Genomic DNA, 24891 nt, shown 5'->3' on the forward strand with positions numbered 1-24891 from the left:
TGGATCACAGTGCATGAGTATTTATCTTTAGTAAGTACTGCTAGAGATTTTTCCAAATTTATTGTACCAATTAACTCTCCCATCAGCGGTGAGTGAGAATTCTAGTTGCTTCACTTCCTCGGAAGCCAGCATTTGGTAATGTCAGTCTTGTTAATTTTAACCATATTTGTGGGTGTATACTCATATCTCATTGTGGTCTTCATTTGCATTTTTCTGATGACTGATGACTAATACTTGCTATCAGAGCCTTTGAGGCCAAAGGCATCTCTGGGCCAACTCCAGCCATGAGAAGCTTCAGCTAGCTTGGGCTTGGTTTCCAGTTCTCTGAGAGTTTTCTCTGTTGGATATGCCTGGGCCTGGGAAAGAAAATCTCTGAGCTCCCGTGGCTCATCGGTGAGACATCAGCCCAGTTCTGCAGGGCTCCTGAGGTTCTCCCAGAAGAATTCCCTGGGAATTGCTGTCCCTGGAGCAGGTCTGGGCATCTTTTTTTTTTTTTTTCTAAACCTTCTGAGAGATTGTGATGCTCAGTCAGGGTGAACTCTGCTGCTTAGGAGTCAGAAGCCCAGTGGTGAGGGGCTGAAGAGTCTTCTTTGAGTGGCAGGTATGAAAAACTTTTCAAGGGTGTGCAGATAAGACCAACTTAGCTTGGAGATTTTCTAAGCCTCTGGGGGAGGCCTGTGACCCACTTAGAAGTCAGGGGTGTCTGAGACAGGCAGAGAGCCACAGCAGACACATTCCCAGTGCACTTGGAAGCTGCTTCCTCACTCTTCATTGGTCAGAGGGAATGTCAAGTTCAAAAAGGTGAAGGAAAGAATTCCATGGGCTAGAGCTACTTGGTTTATGGGTGACAACAGAAGCAAAACTTGAGTGCTGGGAGCTTGTCCCTCCAGTGGCCAACACATCTTCAGGAGTGTTCTGCTCTGTTCCCAGCAAGTAACCACAGTATGCCCCTGGCTTCAGACTCTGAGTTCTCTTCTGGCCAATGAATAACTGATGCCTGTCCCAGCTCCAGCCCCTTGTCCTGGTGTGACCCCAAATACCAGCCAAGCAACTTACTTGCACTTATATTATACTTTTTGGAGTTTTCATGTCAAATGGAGGTGGCATAAATATTGTGCCTGCAATCTTACGTCACACATGATTTTCAAATTCTAACTCAGTAGCTGTTTAGCTCAGCTTAGCCCCCGAGTTTGTTTGTTTGTTTGTATGTAAAATGAGGTTATAATGCCTATGTCTCACAATACTCTGAGGATTAAATGGCAAGATGCTTCCAGAGGGGCTAGCCCCTGATAGTTGTTTGTACATTAGCCCGCTTGCTCCCTAAATCATCAGCCTTTAAAATAAGGTCATGATTTAAATTTCATTACAGTTCTCCCTCCAACCTGTCATACCCCAGACAGATTTGGGATATTGAGGGTGGAGAGTTGGGATTGGTGCCCTGATTCAGGACTTACATTCTCTACTCTGACTTTGCCCTGTAACTTCTGAGTCACAGAGAACTTTATGATATGACAGACAATGAATACTTGCAATTTGTTCAACAGCTGATGAATATATACGATAATTTATGGGGGTGGTGACAAGGACCATGAGTACTAGTGATCTTCATTTCACTAAGTGGCTGAATTCTGTAATCTTTCTGATTACAAATATTTAAATTAGGCTCGAAGCACTGGTTTCCCCTTCATTTTACTTGATCACCAATACAGCCACACTCCTGATTTCCTCAGTAATGTTTCCTGAAGGTTGAAGGAAAGTCCTAATCCTTGGAAGTTAATATTGTGATTGACAGCACATTCTAACAAGGGACAGATCTAGTGCCCTGTTTGTTCGGAGCAGGTATGAAGGAAAAGGGGCTCCTCTCTTCACCTTCTGAGGAAGAATGGAGCCCCGGGCTAGGAGATGGCACTCCACTTAGCACAAGGTGTTCCTGCACTTGCCCTAAGAGAAAGTAGGTTCATCTGTAGTGACTGACCCTCTTTTCCCCTAGATTAAGGTACATCTCAGATCTTTAATTAATGTTTTCCTGTAGTGTTTTTTTTCACACCTTTCCCCATATTCCCTTTACCCTCATGCATCTCAGGATTAAGAGCCGTTTTCTTCCTAGAAACAAGAGAAACTTGATTTGATGATAAAAGACAGTTTGTTTTCACAGGAGTGGGAGCTTGTCTTGAGCAGAGTGTGGTGGCTGTTCTCCTCACAGATCTCCTCAGTGTTGCTGACTCTCGATTGTCTGCAGCCTGCCTGGGAGCTTAGCAGAACCTTTGAGGGATGAAGAGCTGTGAATGAGTTTCCCATTTATTTCAGGAACTCTTTAAACCTAGTAATTATCTCATGGGTTTACATTTTAATATAAATATGTAATAATTCCAACAAAGATTTTTTTGTTTTACTTTCCAATTGCAGATATTTAAATTAGGCTTTGAAGCATTGGTTTCTCCTTCATTTTATTTGATCATAATACAGCCATACTCCTGATTTCCTCAGTAATGTTTCCTGAAGGTTGGAGGAATGTCCTAATCCTTGGAAGTTAGTATTGTGATTGAAAGGTCCTTGTGTGATTGACAGGGGCCAGCTGTTTTTTTGAGAATTTAAAAACAAAAGATTTCTAATTTCTTGTTCGAACTTTGCATTGCATTTGGAGAGCTTTGGCTGTCAGGGTCCTCATGTCTTGCTGTCCCTGTGGTTTATGAGCCTGTCTGTCTACTTGTCTCTGGCAAGTTGTTCCAGGAGTTCTCAGCAACGATCTATTGTTTTGGTGAGAAGGAGAAATTTTCTAAGCACACATATGTCTGAAAATTCCCGTGACTATTGACTGATAGTTTAGCTGGTAATGAATTCTACATTCTAATTTCTTTTTGCTCAGTCCCTTGGATGCATGAGTTGCCAATGAGAAGTCCCATGCTAGTCTGGTGATTGCTCTCCGGTCACTTCCCAGCAGTCACTGGCAGACCAGGGACTGTAGCTGGGAATATGGCATTTGCCTCCTCTCTGCACTTCTAGATTTAAGATTTTGAAGATGTAGAGGTTTCCCTGAAGCCTATTCTTTCATGCTGTAGATTTTGCTTGGCTACTATTGTCTGGGGGAAGCTGCATTTGGTGTGATACTATTAGTAATTATCCCCGATGTGGCTGGAGTCCAAAGTCCAGTGAGTAGCCTGAAGTTCTGAAAATGTCACTTCAGGGACCAGGAGCAGCCTTGGGCACTGGCCCCAGGAGAGGGAGGAGGCCTGGACTGACTCCTGCTGGTGTAGATGGCACCTATGACATTTGGTAGAGGAGATGGTTGGTGCTCAGTGTGGATTGTTAAAGGGACAGGGAAGGAGGACTCTCCTATGGAGTGGGTTCTAGGGTTACACAGTCCTGTGATGCAGGGGAGGAAAAGTTCCCTGGGGTGAGGGGTGATGGAGAGAGAAGTATGAATAAGGAAGATTGGTGTGGTGAGGAAGGAAGGCAAGAAGGAAGAACACTCTCTTATGAGGACTGAGCCAGGCAGAGTAGGGGTGTGGGAGTAGCCAGGAGGGAGCACTCTGTAGGTCCAGTACTGAAATGGCCAAGAAGAGGCTAGGAATCAGAAAGGGCTACTGAGTGACCAGGGCAACTGTGAGTAGAGAAAGAGGTCAGAGTGCAGAATGCAAAAGTGCCAGAAAGAGAGGGGAGGAGAGGAAGTGATAGGGAGGTGTGGACCCTCCTGGGGTTGGCCAGCAAGAGGAGGTGCTGAGAGAACCAGAGCAGCGTGGCTAGACCCAGGGCTCTGTTTGGTCATGTTAACCCTCAGGCTGCACAGGCCACTCCACATGCCCACCCTGGGCAGCGTGTTGGTTGTGAAGTGCGTCTTGGTGTCTGTTCTTGCTTTGCTGACAGCACCTGGTTCCTGGTGGGGTTGGTATAGCCGGAGCCAGTTCACCTTCCTGTCACCGCAGTCACCACATCCTCAATACGGAGGAAGCCATGAAGCTTTCCTGGGGGAGAGAAAGGTGACAGTCACCGAGGGACCCAGGCAGCCCTATAATGAGAAGCCACCGTGCTCCCCCACCTCAAGTCTACCCTGAAGGGGATGAAGAACCTGAAGTGAACTGGTGGCACCAGGGGGAATGTGTAGTAAAGCTGCAGTGTGTCCCAGGGGTAGGATAGCATACATTGTTCCTAAGTAGCAAGCCTATCTGCTGTGTCTATGCTGACAGGAAGAGGTCAGGTATGATCTTGTGACAATTGTAAATTAGATTTTAGTTCTTGTGTTCTGTTATGTCATTTTGGGCTCTAGTGGAGACTTCACACAGGGTGAGTTGGGGTTGGAGATTCCCTTGTAGTCATTCACCTTTTCTGGCAGCACAGTCTTATGGTTTCTACTGTCTGCATGATGAGAGCTATTGTGGCCTTATCCTGCCCCTGTCCTTGTCCCTCTGTGAACCTCCAGCCATCCCTTCGGTGATCCCTCCTTCATAACTTAGCCATTCATGGTTTCCTACAACCAAAGGACCTCACTAACCCCTGTGAGTCAGTGACTTTGTCTTGCCTTTCAAGGACTTTGTGTTCTCTCAGTGCAGATCCATCTCTAGTTGCTTTTAAATGGCATGGACAGAAAAGGCTTCCAAACAAAACTAGATGATCTAAAGATAGTGTCTTCTAACAAGGAAGAAATTCCCCAGTGTCAGAGTGCTGGGTTCATGGAGACAATCTGTGAGCTGGCTGAATCCGTGTGTTTATCTGGGTCCTCACCAAAGGCATCACATCAGGCTGTGGTTAGAGTGAGTGGCTTTTCTGCCTTATGCTGTGACACCCTTGTAAGAGTGACAAGACTGTATGTTTGTTAGACGTGGCTGCTGCCAGAGCTCCCATCTGCATGAAACTCCACTCTTGTTAGGAGCATGTGATGGCCTGGCTCCCTGCATAGAGCGGGTGTTGAACTTTTGAGCTGATATTAAACATGTACCTATGAAACACCCCCTTTATAGGCATTTTCCCCAGTCTTTGTGTATCTTGATGAAAGCATGTGGCAGAGCTTCCTTATTTGAACAGGAAAGCAAATTTGATGAATATAAAATTTTATTCAGGTAGTTCCTTTTTTAATTAAAACATTCATATATATATGAAGGGATTTTTCTAGAAGAAATGGTTTGAATAGCAACCACTGTGGATATATATATATATATATATGTGCATATATAGTCTGTTTGACTATATAAATGATATACGTGGAGGTTGCTTAGCTGATTGAAAGGATAGAATTTACACCTGCTCTGTTTTCTGCTAGGAAGGAAGGACCTGGTGCTGTTATACTTTCTGTGTGGCTCTGAAACAGGCTCATCAACATGGCAGTAATATCTCTTGTGCTTGATTATGTGGGAACAGTATGGATCTGCACTCTATAAGAGCGTGTGGAGGGATGGAGACAGTGCATCTTTCCCTGTCTGGGTCTGAAACATTCTGGTCCCTCAGAGGGCTGAAGCTAGAAGGCAGAGTGGAGATGAGCAGAGGCCATTCTCAGGACATGAGGACTCCATAAGCCATGCTCAGAACCCCCTGCTCAGCCAACTTGGTGCTGGGCCAGGAATAGGCCTCTCAGCACAGGCTGTTACTCCTGAGAATGCTGACTGTGTCTGAGGCAAGATAGGCTGAGACAAGTGACAAGCAAAAGAGCAAGGAGCCAGGAGCAGGTGGGAGCAGTGGGGAGAAGGTGGAGTAATGGGGCAGCCACTCCAACTCGAGGGGCTGAGAACCGAGTTGGAGCCAGGATTCATGGGTCAGGCTAAAGGAAGTCCTGGAGTCCAGTGCCCCTAGTGGGTCAATGGTCTTGACCCTCAGACTTTGCCCTGAGTTCCATCCATGAAGTGAGGTCTAAGATCCCAGAGAGACAGACAGCATCCAAGAGCAGAGGTTCCATGCTCTGAGGCCAGTGTGGGGTTCTGCTTCCATGCCTGTAGTCTTCCTGCAACAGGAATGGTGAGGGATTATCACCTGTGCCCAAAGGCTAGCCTTTGAGGCTGCCAGACCCTGAGAAGGTAGGCTGGGGCTTCTGCTGGGACAAAGGAGGAAGCTCCAGAGTGAGCTTGCGTGTCAGAGACATGTAGCATGTGTTTCTGGGAACTTGTGTGAGATCACCTGGCTCAGTTGTCAGATGCTGGACATTGATTTCTGGTAGGTAAGGTGGAGAGGTACTCAGTGAACGTTTGTGACCAAGGAACTACCATCCATGTGACTCACACTCATGTGTCTTCCTGGCCTGGAAGGTGGAAGGGAGGGGTTATGAAAACTAGGTTACCCTCTGAGAGGTCAGTTAGGGGTACTGTCCTCGTGGCTTCTCTTCACTGTGTGGCTGACCCCCGATCGCTATATGACCCCTGTTCATGTGGCCCCTCACTTCCTAATTGGCCCTCTCTGGGGCTCACTGCATGGCACCCATTCACTGTGTGGCCCCTGCTCACATCTCCCCCACCTATGCACCCCCTTTGCTGTAGCACCCTCTTACAGGAGCTATCAGAGCATGTTGCTCATCTGAAGCTTCCCTGTCCTCTTGTGGCATCCAGTCGGTGGACAGCGACAGCCTCACCTGCTTGCTCAAGCTCTCACCATGGCGGGGTGCTGGCTCCCCTGCTTCCCGGACACAGAGCAGATGGCTGAGGAACAACCCCCAATCTGGGAAGCCTCTCAGCATTTCGGAGGCCTGGGAAGGCAGTGTAACATCCTTTTCTAGCCTGGAGCAGCCTGGAGGCTGGCTCTGCTGTCCACTCTCCTGTGGCAGGCACGTCTTGGGTTACTTGCCTCAGGTCTTGAGGCCTCAGTTTTCCCTTCTGAGAATTCAAGGGAAGAACTGGATGCCATCTTGGGACCCAGTAAGTCTGATTTCCTCAGCCTGTAGCTCCTGGGCAGGCTTTCTTAGAGCCCCTGGTGCTTGTCATCTTACTGGGTTCCTCCAACCTCCTGAGATCAGCGGGGCATTTTCCCATGGGGTATTGTCCTGGGTATGCAGACAACTCCATCCTGGGATGCTCTGGGATCCTGGGGTACTTCTGTCTCAGTAGTGACCTACATGGTAGTTAATATTTGTCCCTGTGTCATTTGGGTTTGTCTCATGCTTCTAGCAGAGATGGGTTTTCCTCGCTTTTACTGTGGAGGTTTTGTTTTCTTTCTCTAAGTCAGACGTTAAGGAGGAAGCATTGCTTTGAGATAGTCCAGCCTGGTGGCAGGTTGGTGGGTAAGAACAGCAGCCCAGGCTTGGGAGGCCTGAGGTCCAGCCCCTGCTGCTGTTGATGCTTTTATGAGTGGGGATGATTGCCTGAGCTTAGACAATTACCAAGGGCCTGCCTTAGCGCTGGTGTTTTATTTCAGGGGCAAACTGTGCTTAGTAGCTGTTCTCAGTTTTGCCAAGAAGAGAAGACAATTGATTATTTCTGTATCTATTGCTCTGCTCATTAGCATGCATAATACAAAGGCCAGAGTTGCTGAGGCAAAATCAACAAGTTCTGATTACTTTGCAGAGCTTAACCATGGGATTGTTCTGAAGTTTCTCTCCAGCAGTGCTCCCCGACTGAGTCACATTGTGGAAGGGTCCTTAATTGGAAACAGCCTCAGACGGTAGCAAGGACAGCAACAGAGAAGGAATATCAGAGCCAAAATGTTTAAAAAGCAAATGCTGATGAGAGAAAATTGGCGAAATGTTTATGACTGTATTGACTATGTCTATCTGAAAACATTCGGTGTAACCAGGATGTGAGGGCCACATAGGTTCACGGGAAAAAGAAGAATGCGTGGTCACATTTAGAAAATCAGACTCAATTCTTTCAATGTCTGTCCTTGTTTCTTACAAGCCTTGTGCTTTTCAGGTTGCCCACCTCTTGGTCTGGAAACCTTAAAAATCACAGACTTTCAGCTCCATGCCTCCACGACAAAGCGCTATGGCCTGGGAGCACATCGAGGGAGACTCAACATCCAGGTACCAGCCTTTGGGTGCATGCAGTGGTGTTGCTGATTGCTCTGGTCATAGACATGACAAGGATTCACCGAGATCAGGTCAAGCCCGGTGCACAACATTTAGAATGTGTTAGCCCTGGTTCTCATGATAAGGAAGGCACTGCTAAGTAATCCTTATTGTGTAGAGCATGCAGGGATGCAAAGACCTGTCTTCTCCAAAGATGGTTGTCAGTAGAAGTGAGGCTGGACTCAGGTGGGTCTGCTTCTACCTCTGAGTACTTCTCTGAGTACTTCTCCTTTACATGCCCTCTGCCTGGAAAGGGCAAGAGAAGACGGAAGAACGTCTACAGGCATGGACATGGCAGAAATGTAGCTTTTCTTTTTTTTTGCCTTTCTGCTAATTTCTTCTGATGTCACCATTCCCACCTGTTCTGGGCTGTCCTGTGACCTGGGAGGCCCAATCTTTAGTGGTTCCTGGGGGTAGGTACATCATGTCTTGCCTTCTTCCCTGAGGTTTCAAGGCCACTGTGACCTTGGCCCTTGTCACTGTCAAGTCTTCCTCTCAGGTGAGCCCCTTTCACACACTCTACACACCCTGCAATTCTTGACTCCAGGCCTTTTCTCAAGTGGATTCCTCTGTTTGGAACCCTTTCCCCGGACTGTGCCTAGCAATGAATCTATCATTGCTCTAATAACTTAGCATAAACTTGACCTGTTAAGGCAGCGCGTGTTTATTCTCTTTCAGGTAGGTAGAGGTGTCCCTAGGCTAAATCACAGTGTGGGGTCCTTCTGGGGGATTCAAGGAGAATCTGTTTTCTTCCCTTTTCCAGCATGTAGAGGACACCTCACTCCTGGCATGTGGCTCTTTCCTTCCTCAAAGCCCACAGTGACAGGCTGAGCCCTTCTCTTGCTGCCTGCCATCTCTCTGGTTCTCTCTTCCCTCTTTCACTTTTCAAGACTTTAGATTACAGCCCCTCCCTAGATGACCCTGGATCCTCTCCCTGCCTAATGCAATTTTAGTTCCATCTGTAGCCTTCTTTGCCATATAACCTGAGGTGTGCACAAGTTCTAGAGATGTGGACATCTTGGTGGGGACATTATTCTGCTGACCCATCTCTGATGCCTTTTCTCTTACTCCAGCTTCTATTGGTCCAGCCCTTCTGAACTTAGTATTTGTTTTGTCTTATCCTCTATGGTTTTCTAATACTGCCATATTTTGGATTTGTTTCCCCCATTGCTCTGTAACTGTGTGTAGTTTCTGAAACCCTTTGTGTATATGCAGTCATCTGTCTAGGGAGTGGGTAGTCCTTCCATCCTACCTTGAGGGGGCATCAAGGGTGCTCTTCTGAGTGGAAGAGTGGACATTTCATTCTCTAGAAGTCACTGTGAATTTGGCAGATACAGCTTCTGTGCCAGGAACTGGATGAAAGGAGCTAAAGCCCCTTCCCAGAGAACATGTGGGTTCAGGGACATCTGAGCTGAGGTCTGACTTCACGGTTCTGCTTTCCCACCAACCCTCAGAACTGACCCATTGAATAGACTTCCAAACCACTCACCCCCTGCCACTTGTTGGCTCAGAGGAAGTAAGTTGAACATTTCCAGAAAGAACTTTAATAAAATCCAAAGATTGGTTTATAAATACTATGTTTAATTTTTTTTCCCATTAAGTTTATTGGTACATTTTCGGTATAAAATACAGTTACATTCATCATTGGGATCTTGTACCTTTACATGAGTATCTTGCTTCTTTTTTTTTCCCCTTCCCTTGCCCTCCCTTCACCCCCTCCACCCTTCCCTATTTGCAAAGACTTTGTTTCCATTTTTTTCCTTTTCTCATATTTTTTCGTTTCCCTTTTTTCCTTTCCCCTACCCCTCCCACTTCCCCTGCACCTTTAGACTTTTTCTTCCTGTTACACAATACCAATTATACATTTTTAAAATTACAATATCAAGATCTAGGAGACATCACCACAGATTTTACAGACTTTAAAAAGATATAGAAAGCATATTTCAAAAATCTGTTTTGAAATAAATTTGACAACTTCTAAGAAGTACCTTGGAAGACAAATTAATGAAACTAACTTTGGAGGAAATATAAAATTTGAATAGCACCTATTAAAGAAAGTATATTCCTAGCTTGAAAACCTACCTATATGACAACAGCAAGCTCATATACATTTTAACTGATAAATTTTATCAAACAATTAAAGCAGAAAAAAGAAGGAACACTTCTCCCCTCATTTTAGGAACTCAATGTTGTGCTAATCCTAAAACTGGATAAAGATAATAGAAGAAAAAAGTATGAACATAGATAGAAATTTGTTAACAAAACAAACTATTAGAAGTCAGACCTGGCAGGATGTAGAAAGTGGTTTTGTTATAGGGATGGCAGTGTTGGTTCAGCGTTGGAAGATCCACCCCCAAAAGTCATCATTTTAACAGAGGAAAGGAAAAAGCCATATGATCCTGTCACTAGTTGAAGAAAAAGTATTGGACTAAATTCTACAGCTGTTCATGGTAAAAGCTATCAGGAGCCTAGAAGTAGAACAGAACCTTCTCAACAGATTAAAGACATGTACTCCATACTTCCAGTGAGAATGCCTTATATAAATGGAGGAGATACAATGCTTTCTCCTTCAGGTGGGGAACAAGGGCAGATACGCTTACTCTTTATCTGTCCATTAAACTTTGAGACCAAGGCCCCACCAAAATAGTCTGGCAATAAAATGACACAATTAGGATAGGATTGGCAAGGTAGAAGCAAAATCTTTTATAAATACTATGTTTAAAAAAGAACAGTTGTTAAGAAACATTTGAATGTGCACAACTGCAAACTGCAAAAATTCTCTTGTGCTTTGCAAGAAGGTGAACACAAAAAACTCTCAACCTGACCAGAAGTTACTATTATTGATCCTGAGTACCCCAACACCCTAAGGTGGATGCTAGAACTCTTAGGAAATTAGAATGAAGCCCAGGCCAATTCCAGTGGGTGTATGAGACTTCTTTGTGCACAAGGAGATGGCATGTGATGTCCTGAACACTTTCTCTATGAGTGGAGTTAACTTTTAAGCAAGAAGGGTTTGCATTTATCCACACTTTCCATCAAAAGTTGAAAGACTCTGTTAACCCTAAACTCCTAGGTAGGGTCAGAAGTGGGGAGTACTGGAGTCCTTCTGGTTGGGATTTTACTGCAGATCGAGAGCAGAGTGTGACAGCAAAGGCATCATAGTCAGGTATGTTGAGCTCAAGCCTTGGCTGGAATGTTAAGCTTCTGAGACCCTTGGAATTTCATGTCTGTGAGCCTTAGTTGCCTCATTGGGAAAAATTGAGAGTCCTGAACACTCATAGATTCATTGAGTAGTAAAATCCTCATTTCTCTGGCAAAAGCTTCTGGTAGCTTCCAGTTGCTGCTTGAAAAAATCCCAACTTGGAGGACCTCTTGGTTCCCTACATGACCTAGCCTCCCTGAATGTTCTTATACTTGTCTCCTGGGGCTTTACCTGAGCCACTTCCCTGGGCATATTAGGCCCCTTGAAAGAGGGGACTGGTCTCCTCTTTGGCCATCTGCTAGCACCCAGAAGAGCATGGCCACACACAAGATGCACAGAGGAGGTTGTTAGAGACAAGGCTGGATTGTGGACAGTGTTTGATCCCTGACTTGACCTCACTGAGCCATGCAGCAGGCCCCATCGTGGACAGATCATCCAGTCCTTACTCCCTGGTCATCTTTCTTACCTCATTTGTCAGTTACCTATGGGAGGCACACTGGGGAGTCACCAAGCTCCTCTCTGTGAATGTGTCAGCAGAACCCACTCTCCTGCTTTTAGTCAGTGTAAATAAGGGATTGGTTGGACATCACATTGGTGCTATTTGTCTTTAGGTGGACTTTTCTCTGTGATGATGTCTTATTTCCCCAGATGCCGCCTCATAAAGAAATCTATGTACCTGTACTTACAGTGTAAAGTTGTTGCCGTAATAGTCAGGCCAGGCCAGGCCAGCCATCCCAGCCCCACCCCTCTAACCTAGTGTTGCTCACACAGAGTGGCATACTGCCTGCAGCATGTGTGAGTGGATTTTGATCCATAACCCCACACATAAATAACCATGAGGCTGGTGCCCCCTTTGTGATTTGTACCTTGCAGACCCAGTGCCACAAGCATTATAATTCCACCGGAGCAGGTGCACAATTAAAGTCAATGCTCTAAAAATATGTCTCCCCGCACATAATGGTTTGAAATGCAGCTTAAAATTAACCATATCTTGGGGCCTGGGATTTAGCTCAGTGGTTCTGCCACCTGCCTGGCAAGCGCAAGATCCCACATTCGATCCCCGGTACCAAAAAAACCCCCCCAAAAATCCACATCTTGTCTCACTTATGGGTATTTTGTAGGTGTGTCAAGCTAATGGGATTTAAGTGTAAGAAACACCAAGATGTCAGAATTAGAATTTATATTTAAGTATGTACTTATTCCAGGGCAAGCAGAATGTGAGCAGATCTAGTCCAGCTCTTCCCCGGCCCAGGGCTCTGTGGGCACACAGTGCCATAGTGCAGGCCAGAGTGCACAGGGCTCCCAGGCTGAGGCCTTGAACTAGCAGAATGAGATGTCCACTTTCTCAGAAGCTTGGCGTTAACATCAGGAAAGTACAGGTACCACCACCAGCTCTGCTACTTTCATGGTATCATGAAGACCAAAAGATGTAAAGGGAAAGAATTGTCTCTGGTCTTTGGCAGAGGGACAGCAGGCATTGGGTCTGAGAGGCATCTGCACTGTGCTCAGGGTGTTATACTTGTTACTTCATTTATTCCTCAACAGGAAAGACAAGTACCACTGTTATCACCCCTGTCTTATACAAAACAGACACATGGAGTTTGAGTCGGATAGGATTTGCCAAGGGAGACAGATTATGAATCCAAGCAGCTTCAAACCTAGTTGTTGCCCCTACTGATGCCATGAATCTGTCTCCCACATCTGTAACTAGGGTGTTCTAGGTACAGCGTCTGGAATGATGAGTCAGCCATGTCACTATTTTCTGACAGTCATCTCATACTGATTTACTCATCTGTCCCCGTGCCAGATGATGAGCGTCTTGGACTTAACCTGCATCCTGCTTTCCTGGCCCTTGCCTGCACCATGTCAATGCAGTGTCCACACAGCTGTAGGTGCTTCATACTTGTTTCTGGGCAGGTGCTGCAGTGCTTATGGGTTCCAGAAGGAGGCAGTGCACACAAAGCTGTGGTCACATACACATGTGCTCATATGAGGTTGACAGATGAGGGAATGATATTATGGCACTGATGAAACATTTCTTCGTGTATAAATTCTGCCAGTACAGGTGTCCCATAACATCCATGGAGGAACTGGTTTGAGGATCTGCCTCAAATACCAAAATCCATGGATGCTAAATCCCTTTATATAAAATGGCATAGAATGTGCCTGGTACGGCAACACCTGCCTATAACCCTGCTCTCTGAGGGGCTGAAAGAGGAAGATTACAAGTTCCAGCCCAGCTCAGGTAACTTAGTGATTTACCAAGACAAATCTCAAATAAAAAAGGGTTGGAAATGTCTGTCTGAAAATAAAAAAATAAAATTTAAAAAAGGGTTGAGAATGTAGTTCAGTGAGAAGACCCCAAGTTCAATTCCCACTATTGCAAAATAAATAAATGAATAATAAAATGACATAGCACTTGTACATAACCTACCACACTCTCCTGTAAACTTTAAATCATCTATAGTTTATGTGCAATGCATAGCACAATGTAAATGTGTTGCATTGTTTAGGAAATGATGATAGAAAAAAGTCTGTGATGCTTAGTACAGAAACAAATTTTGTTTTGAATATTTTCCATATGTGGATGATAGAACCTGTAGAAGTAGAACCTGTGCATTTGGAGGACTGAGTGTAGATTCATAATTTGTGTTACCAAGTACCAGCAGCAGACCACACAGCCCACCAGCACAGGTGAATGTAGAAGGTGCAGGGGAATACAGTCCTGTGCATGGTGCTCAATGCTCATTGCTCCTGTTCCTTTGCCTTAGTGTGGCCACCAAGTTTCTTTGTGCACATTGTCCTTTGCCTGTACTTAGTCTTATGAGGCAGCCAGGTGTACAGGAAGATACCTTAGGAGGTATACAGGTAGTCATGTAATGGCAGCTCATCACCTGACCCATCCCCAGGGCATCCTTTGAGGACCCCAGGAGATCTTCATGGTTTATAAACTAAGGAAAGGTACTCAGGGATGGCACCCTTATGTGACTTGTCCCACCGCCATTATGGTGTCAGATGCTTCCTGAGCTAGAAAGCCTTGAGCATGGTTCAGAGCTTTGCCATTTCAATGAGGCCTGATACATGAACAGAAGAAATGAAATATGAAGAGTGTGAGGCTGGGACTAAGGATGTCACCACAATTCTTGCCAATAACTGGGAATGGAAGAAAAGTAGTGTTCAGGTCAGAGGTTGGAAGAAAGCATGGACACTTTGATGTCCTGAGACACAAGGTATTACACAGCAGTCACACCTCCTGACGTCTGGTCCAGCATTTGACACTTTGTGGCCCATATCTTACTGCAAGTATTAGAGATGACTCATTTTGGCCCCTGAGAGGAACTCCCCTTTTAAACTTCTTTCAGAAAGAAATGTTTAGATATAACAAGAGCATCTGTCAGTGCTGTCTCCCCTGTACTGCTGGGATGAGCTACAGCTCCTCTCTGTAGACTTTCCTTCGAAGGAAATCTGCAGAGCCCTAGACGTTGAAGGGTAGGTTCTAGTTCCAGTGGTCTGATCTTTTTATCTGAAATGAGGTGTAAACCTTGAGGATGCCCCTGACTTCCTGTGCGCCCCCCCCTCCCAAGACAGGAACTCAGGTACAGAATATTGAACCAACAGTTTTATCCTGGTGTGGAAGCTCACTTACCTGAGCACATCTCTCATGCCTGTCTCCCTGTGCCCTTTCGCCCTGCTGTCCCTGAGGCCTCACCTTCCCAGCAAGGGGAGTCTGCTTCTCCAGACAGGAAGTACTTGGAGCTTGCTTGTTCTCTCCTGCACTTTTTATGCCTGCCTATGTATGCTGCACTGGGTCTTTGACCCTGTTCCTGTAGAGCTTTCTGATTTTCTGGGTTCTCAGCCAGTTGGTTTCTGGCTGTGTAAGACCCTGTTGTGAGCCAGTAAGTCCTTCCTGGGGATAAGTGTGGGGTGCCACAGAAGCAAAAATAATCACAGTGAGAATACAAAGAGTGATAGAAGGATATAATAAATTTAAAAAATAGGTTATTACACTAAAAGACACTTTGGCAAGAATGATGGGATTATTTTGGGAGAGTAAAAGCAATGTGTCTTTTGCTATAATAAATTTTTAAAATTTAAACATTTACCATATTTTTGATCATGTCTTTATGGAAATCTCTTTTAAATAAAAACACTATGGTGTCCATATCCAACTTATTCACTGGATCCAGCACTTGGCAACTTCTGACTCCTCGCCAAAGTGAGAATGACCATGAAAGGTCAATGTTTTGAATTGATTCAGGATATCAAGGCTGCCGCAACAGTACAACTGAAGACATGAGAAAGAACTTCCAGAACTGCTTCAAAATATGGCAAGAATGATGGGATATGTGTTTTGGAAGTGAGAGGGAATATTTTGAGGAGGATTAGTGGAATGTGTCTTTTTACCGAAATACATTTTTAAAAATTTCATTGTTGACAGTATGTTTTGATCACACCTCATAGTTTCTGAGGCAAGGAATGCCGCACCTGTTCCTATAAAGGGATTCTGTTCTGTGTCTGGCTTTAAGCAACAGTCTGAGACAAAGTGTTTGGATACCGAAACACTAGGATTTTGGATATTTGAATTTTTATGGAAATAGCAGGACTGAATATTTTAGTTTATAACTCGGTTGAAAAATTCAAAATGATTATTTACCCTCATGGTGACATTGTGCTGTTTTTATTTCTCCAGAAGCATGCGGAGCTACTAGAACAATGTAGCAAAGGTCAAAGAGTAGTCACAGTAACAAAAGACCCCTGGGCTTAGGAATCAAAGATCAGGAGGGACCCATAGGATCATTCGGGTCAGGTCCAAATTCTGCTGCACTTGCCATGTGAACTTTTCTTTAAATTTCATGACACTGGTATCCCATTTAGTCCTCAATATCTTAAGAATAGTCCCATATCAGACTGAAGTTGGAGGCTAATTGACCTTCCCTCACCCCACAGCACTTAAGTGCAGAGCTGAGACCCAAATCCAAGTTGCTGGCTATAGATAAATCCAGTGTTCCTTCCCTTGCTGACTCTGGCCTGCGAGAGGTTGACAAGAGTGAAGCCCATTGGGACTTATCTCCCTGACCACTGCCTTGAGCAACCCCTGTGCCTCCTGGGGCCACATCTGGCAGGGCCCTAGCAGTCCTGTGACAAAGCCTGTGCGTTCGCTCACTGTCAGAACTGCACAGTGCTCTCATAAATGGTGCCTCACAGCCCCGAGCCCTCAGGGTTGCTGCTCAGCCACAGGAGGGCCAACTGCCCATCTCACAGACACGTGCAGTTGGCCTTTGGGTACGCAGGTCGTTCTGTGTTAGCCAATGCTTCAAGGACACAGCAAACACTGTGTGAGCCGAGAAAGCCAGGGTGTGGAGAGAGAAGAGAGGGAGAGGAAGAGCAGAGAAGCTTCTTTCATTTATTCGTCACTGAAACTGCACTTAGGAACCTGTCATGTGTCAGGCAGTGTAGTAAATCCTGGAAGCACAGATGAGCAAAAACAGAGTAGTCCCTGGTCATTTACCACACACTTACTGAGGACCTGTATGTGCTAGGCCCACTGCAGTGACCAAACAGATCTTCAACATCCTAAAGTTTGCATTCCAGCCGGGGGGCAACTCAGAGTGGTAAATGTGATAAAATCTAACTCTACAGTATGTTAGAAGGTGTCAACGCCATGGTAAGAAGGAAGATGAAACCAGTTGACACCTGGCAGTGAGGTCAGGGTTCTAGCCCTGGGGAGGGGCAGCTGTACTTAATGATGGTTAAGCTTTACTGAGGTCAAGGTTGGCTTGAAGGGCATCAGTGGGGATCCAAGTAGCTGTGGGGAGAGTATTCAGGCCGAAAGATGGCATGAGCAGAGGTCCTATGGTGGCAGCATGCTCAGAATCCCCCAGGAGCAGTGAGCTTCAGGGAGAAGGAGACACAGGCCCTCAGGTAAAAGGAAGCCTGTGAACCTTTGGAAGGCCTTTGGCTTTCACTCTTCAGTCAAATTAAGGGATCCATGGAGAGTTTTGGGGCACAAGAATGCCATGCTCTGGCTTCTACATGGGAAGGATCAACCCAGAATTGAGTTGACTTTACAACAGCAAGTGTTGAGGCAGAGGTCTGTTAGATGACTTCAGCCGCAGACAAGACATGGGGCTGGCTCTGGCCGGGACAGCAGTGGTGGAGGTGGTAACCACTGGCTTCACTGAGGGTATTTTGAAAGTAAAGTTTTCTAACGAGGTGAATGAGGTTTGGATGAATGATACAAGGTATCAGCCAAGGATGTTTCTGGTGTATTGGTCATATTGGATTGAGTACTCACCTTCTTCCAGTCTGACCTCATCTTACCTGATTATATCTATAACAGCACTATTTTAGATGAGGCCACATTCTGAGGTTTCAGGAGTTGGGATTTAAATATATCTTCTGGGAGGACACAACTCAACACCATTTTTCTTCCTTAGAGTGGAACTTGGAAGACTTTCCTGATGATCGGGGCTTGGGATAAGATTTTAAGTAGAAGTTAAGAGTTTATCAGGCAAAGTGTTGATAGTGGAGAGGAAAGTATTCCAAGTCAAAGGAAGCCAAGTAGTTAGTGCTTCAAGGACAAGAACCAGAGTGTGCAAAGGCCCTGTGGGGATGGAGAAACTCTGCTATGGTTATGGAACAATGTCACGGCCAATAAACATAAGAAAAGGTGTTCTCCATTATTATTCATCAAGAAAGTAAAGGTTATTATGAAATATGATGCACAGGAACCAGAATAGCTTTGGAAACAAGGATAAAGTGTTGGAAAAGACGTGGAGTAATAGAAACTGCTGCAGCACTGAGAACGCAAAGTAGCACAGCCACTTGGAACATCTTTTTGGCAGTATCTGCTCAGTTCAACATCCTTACACCCATCAACATAACAATTTTATTCTTGTGCCTAAAATGCGTCAACACATGCACAAAAAGATGTGCATAAGTATGTTGATAGCAACAAGATGCTTGATAATCCCCAAATGGAAACAATCCACACGTCCACTCAGTCAGTGAAAAAGTAATTTGGACATCATGCGATGTATACTATACAGCAATGAAAACAAATAAAATGCTGCTTACGTGATTGTGTGGGTGAATTTCCCAGACATAACATTGAGCAAAAAAAGCCAGGTGCAAAAGAGTAGTCAGGGTAAACTTCGTTTATATAAAATTAAAAATAGGAAAGGCAGTTTAAGCAGTGGAAATCTGAGAGGTGGTTAGCGTTGGAGGAGGTGGTCGTGTCTGGGAGGGTTCACTTGTGGGTGGCTGGGGAGGTCTCGGAATGTCTTGGCCTGGGTGTGGCTACATGAGTTCATCCCTGCACTTTGTAAAGATGCAGACTTAGGATTTGTGCACTTTTCTGTGTGCACTTGAAAATTCAATAAAACTTCACAAAAACCTGGTAAATCGAAGAAGAGAAATATATTTGATTTAGACTTCTAAAAATGAATGTTGAAGACACAGTGACTAATGAATAGTGAACCCAGAAAGAAATTTACAACCAACTGATTTTTAATAAAGGCAGCAAGAATATATGTATTGAAGGAAATTTTCTTCAATAAATGATGCTGGGGAAACTAGAAATCTATATCCAGAAGAAATAGACTGGACTCCTTATCTCTCACCATTAAAAAAAAAACTTGAATCAAAAGCTTAAATGTAGGACCTGAAACTGTAAAACTATAGAAGAAAATATAGGGTAAAGCTTCAGGACATTGGTCTGGGCAAAGATTTTTTAGCTATAATGCTACTGGCATGGGCAACAAAGACAAAAATTGACAAATGAGTTTATACCAAACTAAAAGCTTCTATACAGCAAAGGAATCAATTAGTAGAGTGAGAAGCTACCTACAGAATGGGATAAAATATTTGTAAATTATTCATCCAAAATGGGATTAATTTCCAGAATATTTAAGAACTTTAGGGCCGGGGATTTAGCTTGGTTTCGCCTCCTGCTGCACAAGTGCAAGGACCTGAGTTCGATCCCCTGTACCAAAAAAAAAAGAACTTTAAAAGCTCACCAGAAGGAATAAATACAAATTTTAAAAATGGGAAAATGACCCAAATAGATATTTCTCAAAAGGATATGAAAATGATCAAAAAGTAAATGAAAAAATGCTCAATGTCACTAATCATTAGGGAAATGCAAGTCAGAACTACAATGAGATAGCATCTCACCCCGGATGGAATAGTTATCATCAAAGAGAAGAATTAACAAATACTGGTGAGGATATGGAGAAAGGGGAACCTCAGACACTGTGGTTTGGAATGTATCCATTATGGAGAGCAGTACAAAAGTTCCTCCAAAACTAGAAATAGAACTATCCGAGGATCTAGCAACCTCACTATTGAATGGATATATGAAGAAATTGAAATCAGTATGTCTAAGAGCATCTGCATTCATGTGTTTATTGTAGCACTATTAATAATAGCCAAGATATGGAACAATCTTAAGTGTCTAGCAATGGATGAATGGGTAAAGAAAAGGTGTTATATGGTGTTTATAATGGAATATTATTCAGCCATAAAAATGAAATTCTATCATTTGCAGCAACATGGATAGAATTGGAAGTTGTTAAGTGAAATAAGCCAGGCGTACAAAGACAGCTACTACATAGTCTAATTCGGATGTGGAAGCTAAAGAATTGGTCTTGAAGAAGTAGCAAATAGAAAAGTGGTTATCAGAGACTGGGAGAGGAGTGAGGGAGAGATGGAGAGGCATTGTTAGTGGGTACAGGGATGCAATTGCAGGAGAGGAATAACTTCGAATATTCTATAGCATGGTAGGACAACTATGGCTGACAACAATTGATGGAATATTTCAAAACAGATAGCAGAAAAGATTTTTTATTGTTCCCAATACAACGAAATGATATGTGTCTGCTCTAATTATCCTGATCTAATCAATTACACATTATTACATATTTTGAAATGTCACACTGTACCCCATAAATATGTACAACTACCATGTTGCAATTAAAAATAAAAAATAAAACTGGATGTTAAGGATTATGTAATAAATGAAATCGGATGATGGAGCAAGAGGAGAGGCAGCAGGATTAGAAATAATGATTTAATTACTGCCCATAGTAGGGAGTCAATAGGTACTTTCTAAACAATATAGAATTAAGTATCTTCTATAAAAGGTATGGCTACAAAATCAATCCATAAAAGAAAGATACAGACCTTTACAGTTTTCCCAGAAAACTTGGACTTAAGGCAAAGAAAATAGGTCAGTAGTTAAAGATAAAACAAAACCCAAAAGAAGCAGTAAAAATAGAATATCTAAGAAAAGTTGATGACTCATTCAGACAGACAGCATCTGTCAGTGTACTAAATGGACCCCACTCACCTATTAATAGAAGGAAACTTAGATTACATATGCAAGTGAATGCAGTCACAGGTCACAGCAGGTCAGTACCTAACAGAAAGTGAGTCAGGCTTGTACCCCCATGGCTTCCAGCTATTGAGGGCTTATTCTCTGTCTGGCACTAAACAAAATATACATGACTTTTGTAGCCATTGAAACAGTCTTATCATGCAGATTCTATTTCTGTTCCTATTTTAAGGCTGATCTAATTGGAGGTATTCAAGTAAGCCAGGATTCAACTTCTACTGTTTGGTCTTCAGGGCTGTTTTGTGCAGTGCTGCCTCCCTGCAGTTCAAGGAGCTCAATCTCCTGTGTGGATTGCTGACAAGTGAATCGATGATTGTTTTGGGAATTAAACTTATTTTCTGAATATACAACTTGAATGGCCAAAATGTTTCTCCCATTTTAGTTGAATGTTGATGTAAAAACATTCTTTAGTTTCTTTTTCAATTAGTGTATTTCTCTCCATATTTAAAAAAAAAAATCAGTAAATGGCTTACGGTGGGTTTAGTACATTTTATTTTTCAATGCTTTTAATTTTTAGACTCTGTAAGTTACCTACAGTAGCTTCCTGGCCAATGGAAGGAAATAATAAAGAAATTGGTTTTTGAGTTTTAAAAACTGCTTTAAATTCAATGACTATTTCTATTTTACTGACTTTACTGATAGTTGAGGTCTGAATTGGAACAAGACACAAAAGGATCAGCTGATCTGCACCTGGGCATTTTATGAATTTGTCAAAAGTTTATCACAAAAGTTTATTGCAGAGTTTTGTGGAAGGGAGACACTCAGACCACATCATGGCCATTTTTGTGGCAGATTAGTTACTTAACCATGCTAATCAGATGTCAAACCTAACATTTTTAGGAAACCCCTCAAAAGCTGATACATTGTTGGTAACCTTCTTAGTCACTTTCCTCCTCGCTGAGACATAATACCCAGCACCTTCAACTTAAAGGAGGAGAGGTTTATTTTGGCTCATGTTTTCAGTCCACAATCTGCTGGCTCCAAGGCATGAAGACATGGCAGAAGGGCTTGGGTAGAGGAAAGCTGCTCACGTTATGGAAGCCAGGAAGCAGAGGGAGAAGGAGTAACCCGGGAGGCAGGTAGATCCCTACCAGGTCACGCCCCCTAGTGACCTTACCTTCTAACAGCAAGTCAGCAGTACCACACCTATAGTGTAACCACTGTCTGAAAGCCCTGCCAGTGAGTGCATGGGGGTCTTAATTAAGGGACGTGTGGATATAAACCATACCAGAAACCTATAAAGTTTCAACTATTACTTCTAACTTTGTTTTTAAACAACTACTTTATTCTGCTTCACTCTAGCCCTAGGCTACATGGGCAGAATAGCAGCTGTAAGTCAATTATCTTAGAATTGCTAAGTAGTTATATTCACTTGTACATGACTTTTTAATTTGCTTCCAGATGTTTCTGCATAGAGACAGCTCATGATGATTGACTCAGCAATGCAAATCAGTGACAGCACTACAGCCCAGTGGCTTTGACATTCACTGATCTCTATTTAAATATACCATAAAGCAAAGCACTTTGTATACTGACTAGCACATAGTAGGTATCTGGTTGACACCTGAAAAATGAGAGAAAAAACAGTAGGCTTTGTGTTGACCACACTCTACATCTGTGTATCCCCTCCCATTTTACTTAGCACATGTTTGTAGAACATAATATTTACATTTCTTGTGAGAAGTCGGTACATGTACCTAATACATCTTAATTCCTTTTTTTCATCCCCTTTCCTTCCCTTTCCTCCTGCTTCCTTCTATCTTGGTCTCCTTCTCTTTCGAGAAGAATCTGTTTCTCTACTTTCGGTTATCTTTTATTTTGCTTTTTGTTTATAATTTGGGTTTCTCGTATAAGGGAAACCATGTGATATTTAAGCTTGTGTGTCTGATTTATTGTATTTCACTTGATACTCTGGTTTCAAGGTGCATCCATTTTCCTACAAATGACAAAGTTTATTTTCCTTTATGGCAGAGTAGTACTCCACTGTGTGTAAATACTACATTTTCTTTATCCATTTATCTGTTGATGGATATATGGGCTGCTTTCAAGATTTAGCTATTATGAATTGTGCTGCTATAACCATGGGTATGTGTGTATAACTGTAATATGATGTCTTTACCTCTTCTAGGAAGATCCCTAGAAGGGGAATAGCTGGGTTAAATGGAATTTCTAGTTTTAGTGTTTTGAGGAATCTCTTTACTTATTTCCATAGTGATTGTACTAGTTTACATTCCCACCAGCAATGTAGAAGCACCTCCCCCTACCATGTGCCTCACCAGCATTTATTATTTTATTTCTTGACAATGGCCATTCTTAATGGGGTAAGATGAAATCTCAGTGTTGTATTAGAGAAATTTGCATTTCTCTAATGGGCAGTGATGTTAAGCATTTTTTCATGTGTTTATTGCCCATTTGTACTTCTGTGAGGTGTCTATCATTTCACTTACCCATTTTTGATTGGGTGTTTTATCTTGGGGATTAAATTTTTTTGAGTTCTTTATATATCTAGATATTAGTCCTCTGTCTGAAGAATAAGTGGCAAAAAAAGTTTTCCCATTGTGCATGTTGTCTTTTCACTCTGTTGGTTGTTTCTTTTTCTGTGCAGAAGCTTTTTTTTGATATGATCCCATTTGTTGATTATTGGTACTATTTCCTGTGCAGCTGGGGTTCTGTTCAGAATGTCCTTGCCTGTGCCTATGACTTTAAGAGTTTTATCTATTTTATCTTCTAGCAGGTTAAGTGTTTCTGTTTTAACATTTAGTTCTTTGATCTATTTTTAGTTTAGTACATGGTGGGAGATATGGGTCTAGATCCTATCTTGTGCATGTGGATAGCCAGTTTTCCTAACATCATTTATTAAAGAAATTGTGTTAGTTACTTTTCTAGTGTTTCTGGGACAAAATACCCAACACCCAAAGTTAAAGGGGAACGGGCTTATTTAGCTCACAGTTTGTAGAGGTTTCAATCCATGCTGGCTCCAAGGCAGCATGGCACATGGCAGAGGGGTATCACAGACAATAAACAGTTCATGGCACCCACATGGAAGCAAAAGCAGCAAGGGAATTTTAACAGTGTCTTTCTGCCCTCTATCTTATCCAGACTACCTGGATTAGGGTGGTGCCAAACCAGTCAGTGTGCTGGTTTAGTAATCACATACCCTTAATCCTAGCACCCCACACTCTAGATTTAGCCACCTCTGAAAAAGCCTGAGGCTTTGGGGGGAACTCTAGACCCAAACCATAACAGAAGCTAACTTTCCTCCTGTGTATATTTTTGGCCCTTTTGTCAAAGATCAGCTGGTTGAATGTGCCTGGGGTTGCTTCTGCATCCTCTATTCTGTTCCACTGATCCTTGTGTCTGTTTTTGTACCATCCTGTTTTTATCACAGTAGCTTTGTAATATAACTTCAGTGTGAGATTGTGATGCCTTCTTTGCTCTTGTTACCCAGGATTGCTTTTGCTATTCTGGGACTCTTCTACTTCTGTATCAATTTTAAGATTGTTTTCTGTAGTTTAGTGAAGAATACTATTGGTATTTTGATTAGGATTGCATTAAATCTATATATCAATTTTGGAATTATGGTCATTTTGACTACATTGGTTCTGCCCATCCAGGGACAAGGTATAGCTTTCTATTTTTTGATGACCTCTTGGATTTCTTTCTTCAGAATGCTATAGTTTTTGTGGTAGAAGTCTTTCACTTCCTTAGGTTAATCTTTAGTATTTCATTTTTCTTGGTGCTATTGTGAATGGCATTTTTTCCTAATTTCTTTTTCAGTGGGTTCATTATTAGTGTATAGGAATGCTATTGCCTTTTGTGTGTTGATTTTATATTCTGCTACATTGCTGAATTTCGTTAATTGTAGTAATACTTTGGTGGAATTTTGGGGGTCATCTATATAAAAGATCTTGTCATCTGCAAATAATGAAAATTTGACGCTGTCTTTCCTGTATGTATCCCTTTTATTTTTTTTCTCTTGCCCGATTTCTCTGGTTAATGTTTCAAGTACTATATTAAATAGGAGTGATGATAATGGACATCTTTGTTTTATTTCTGATTTAATGGGGCTTTTTGTTTTTAAAATTAAAGCGTAGTTTTATAAGCAAGTAGTTAAAGAAAACAGTATTTAATGTGTTAAAAGAATTATGACAACAATAGTGGTTCCCTGTTAATGCATTCCACCTTTCATTATGTCAGGTAAAAGAGCCGAAGACCAAGACCAGACCAGGCCACAACAAGCCTTTATTAGGGGAATAGATCTGCCGGGCTGTCTCTGAACAAAGGAGAGACAAAAGCCATATGGCTGGGGCAGGGAGA

The 24891-nt window shown here is 43.0% G+C and overlaps 1 protein-coding gene across 2 annotated transcripts in view; it reads left to right on the plus strand.

Moving 5' to 3' along the window:
* The window catches only part of Cpxm2 (carboxypeptidase X, M14 family member 2), a 143471-nt gene that overhangs the window by 23141 nt on the left and 95439 nt on the right, over positions 1-24891 (plus strand). For both annotated transcript variants that reach the window (XM_004838762.4, XM_021253316.2), the window contains one exon: positions 7824-7933. In XM_004838762.4, the coding sequence (XP_004838819.1) occupies positions 7824-7933 (110 nt within the window). The remainder of the gene's footprint in view (positions 1-7823; positions 7934-24891) is intronic.

Source organism: Heterocephalus glaber, unplaced genomic scaffold (assembly GCF_053883595.1).
Source record: "Heterocephalus glaber isolate CG9 unplaced genomic scaffold, H.glaber_assembly_v1.0 deba00001497, whole genome shotgun sequence".
In the NCBI taxonomy this organism is placed as follows: Eukaryota; Metazoa; Chordata; class Mammalia; order Rodentia; family Bathyergidae; genus Heterocephalus; species Heterocephalus glaber.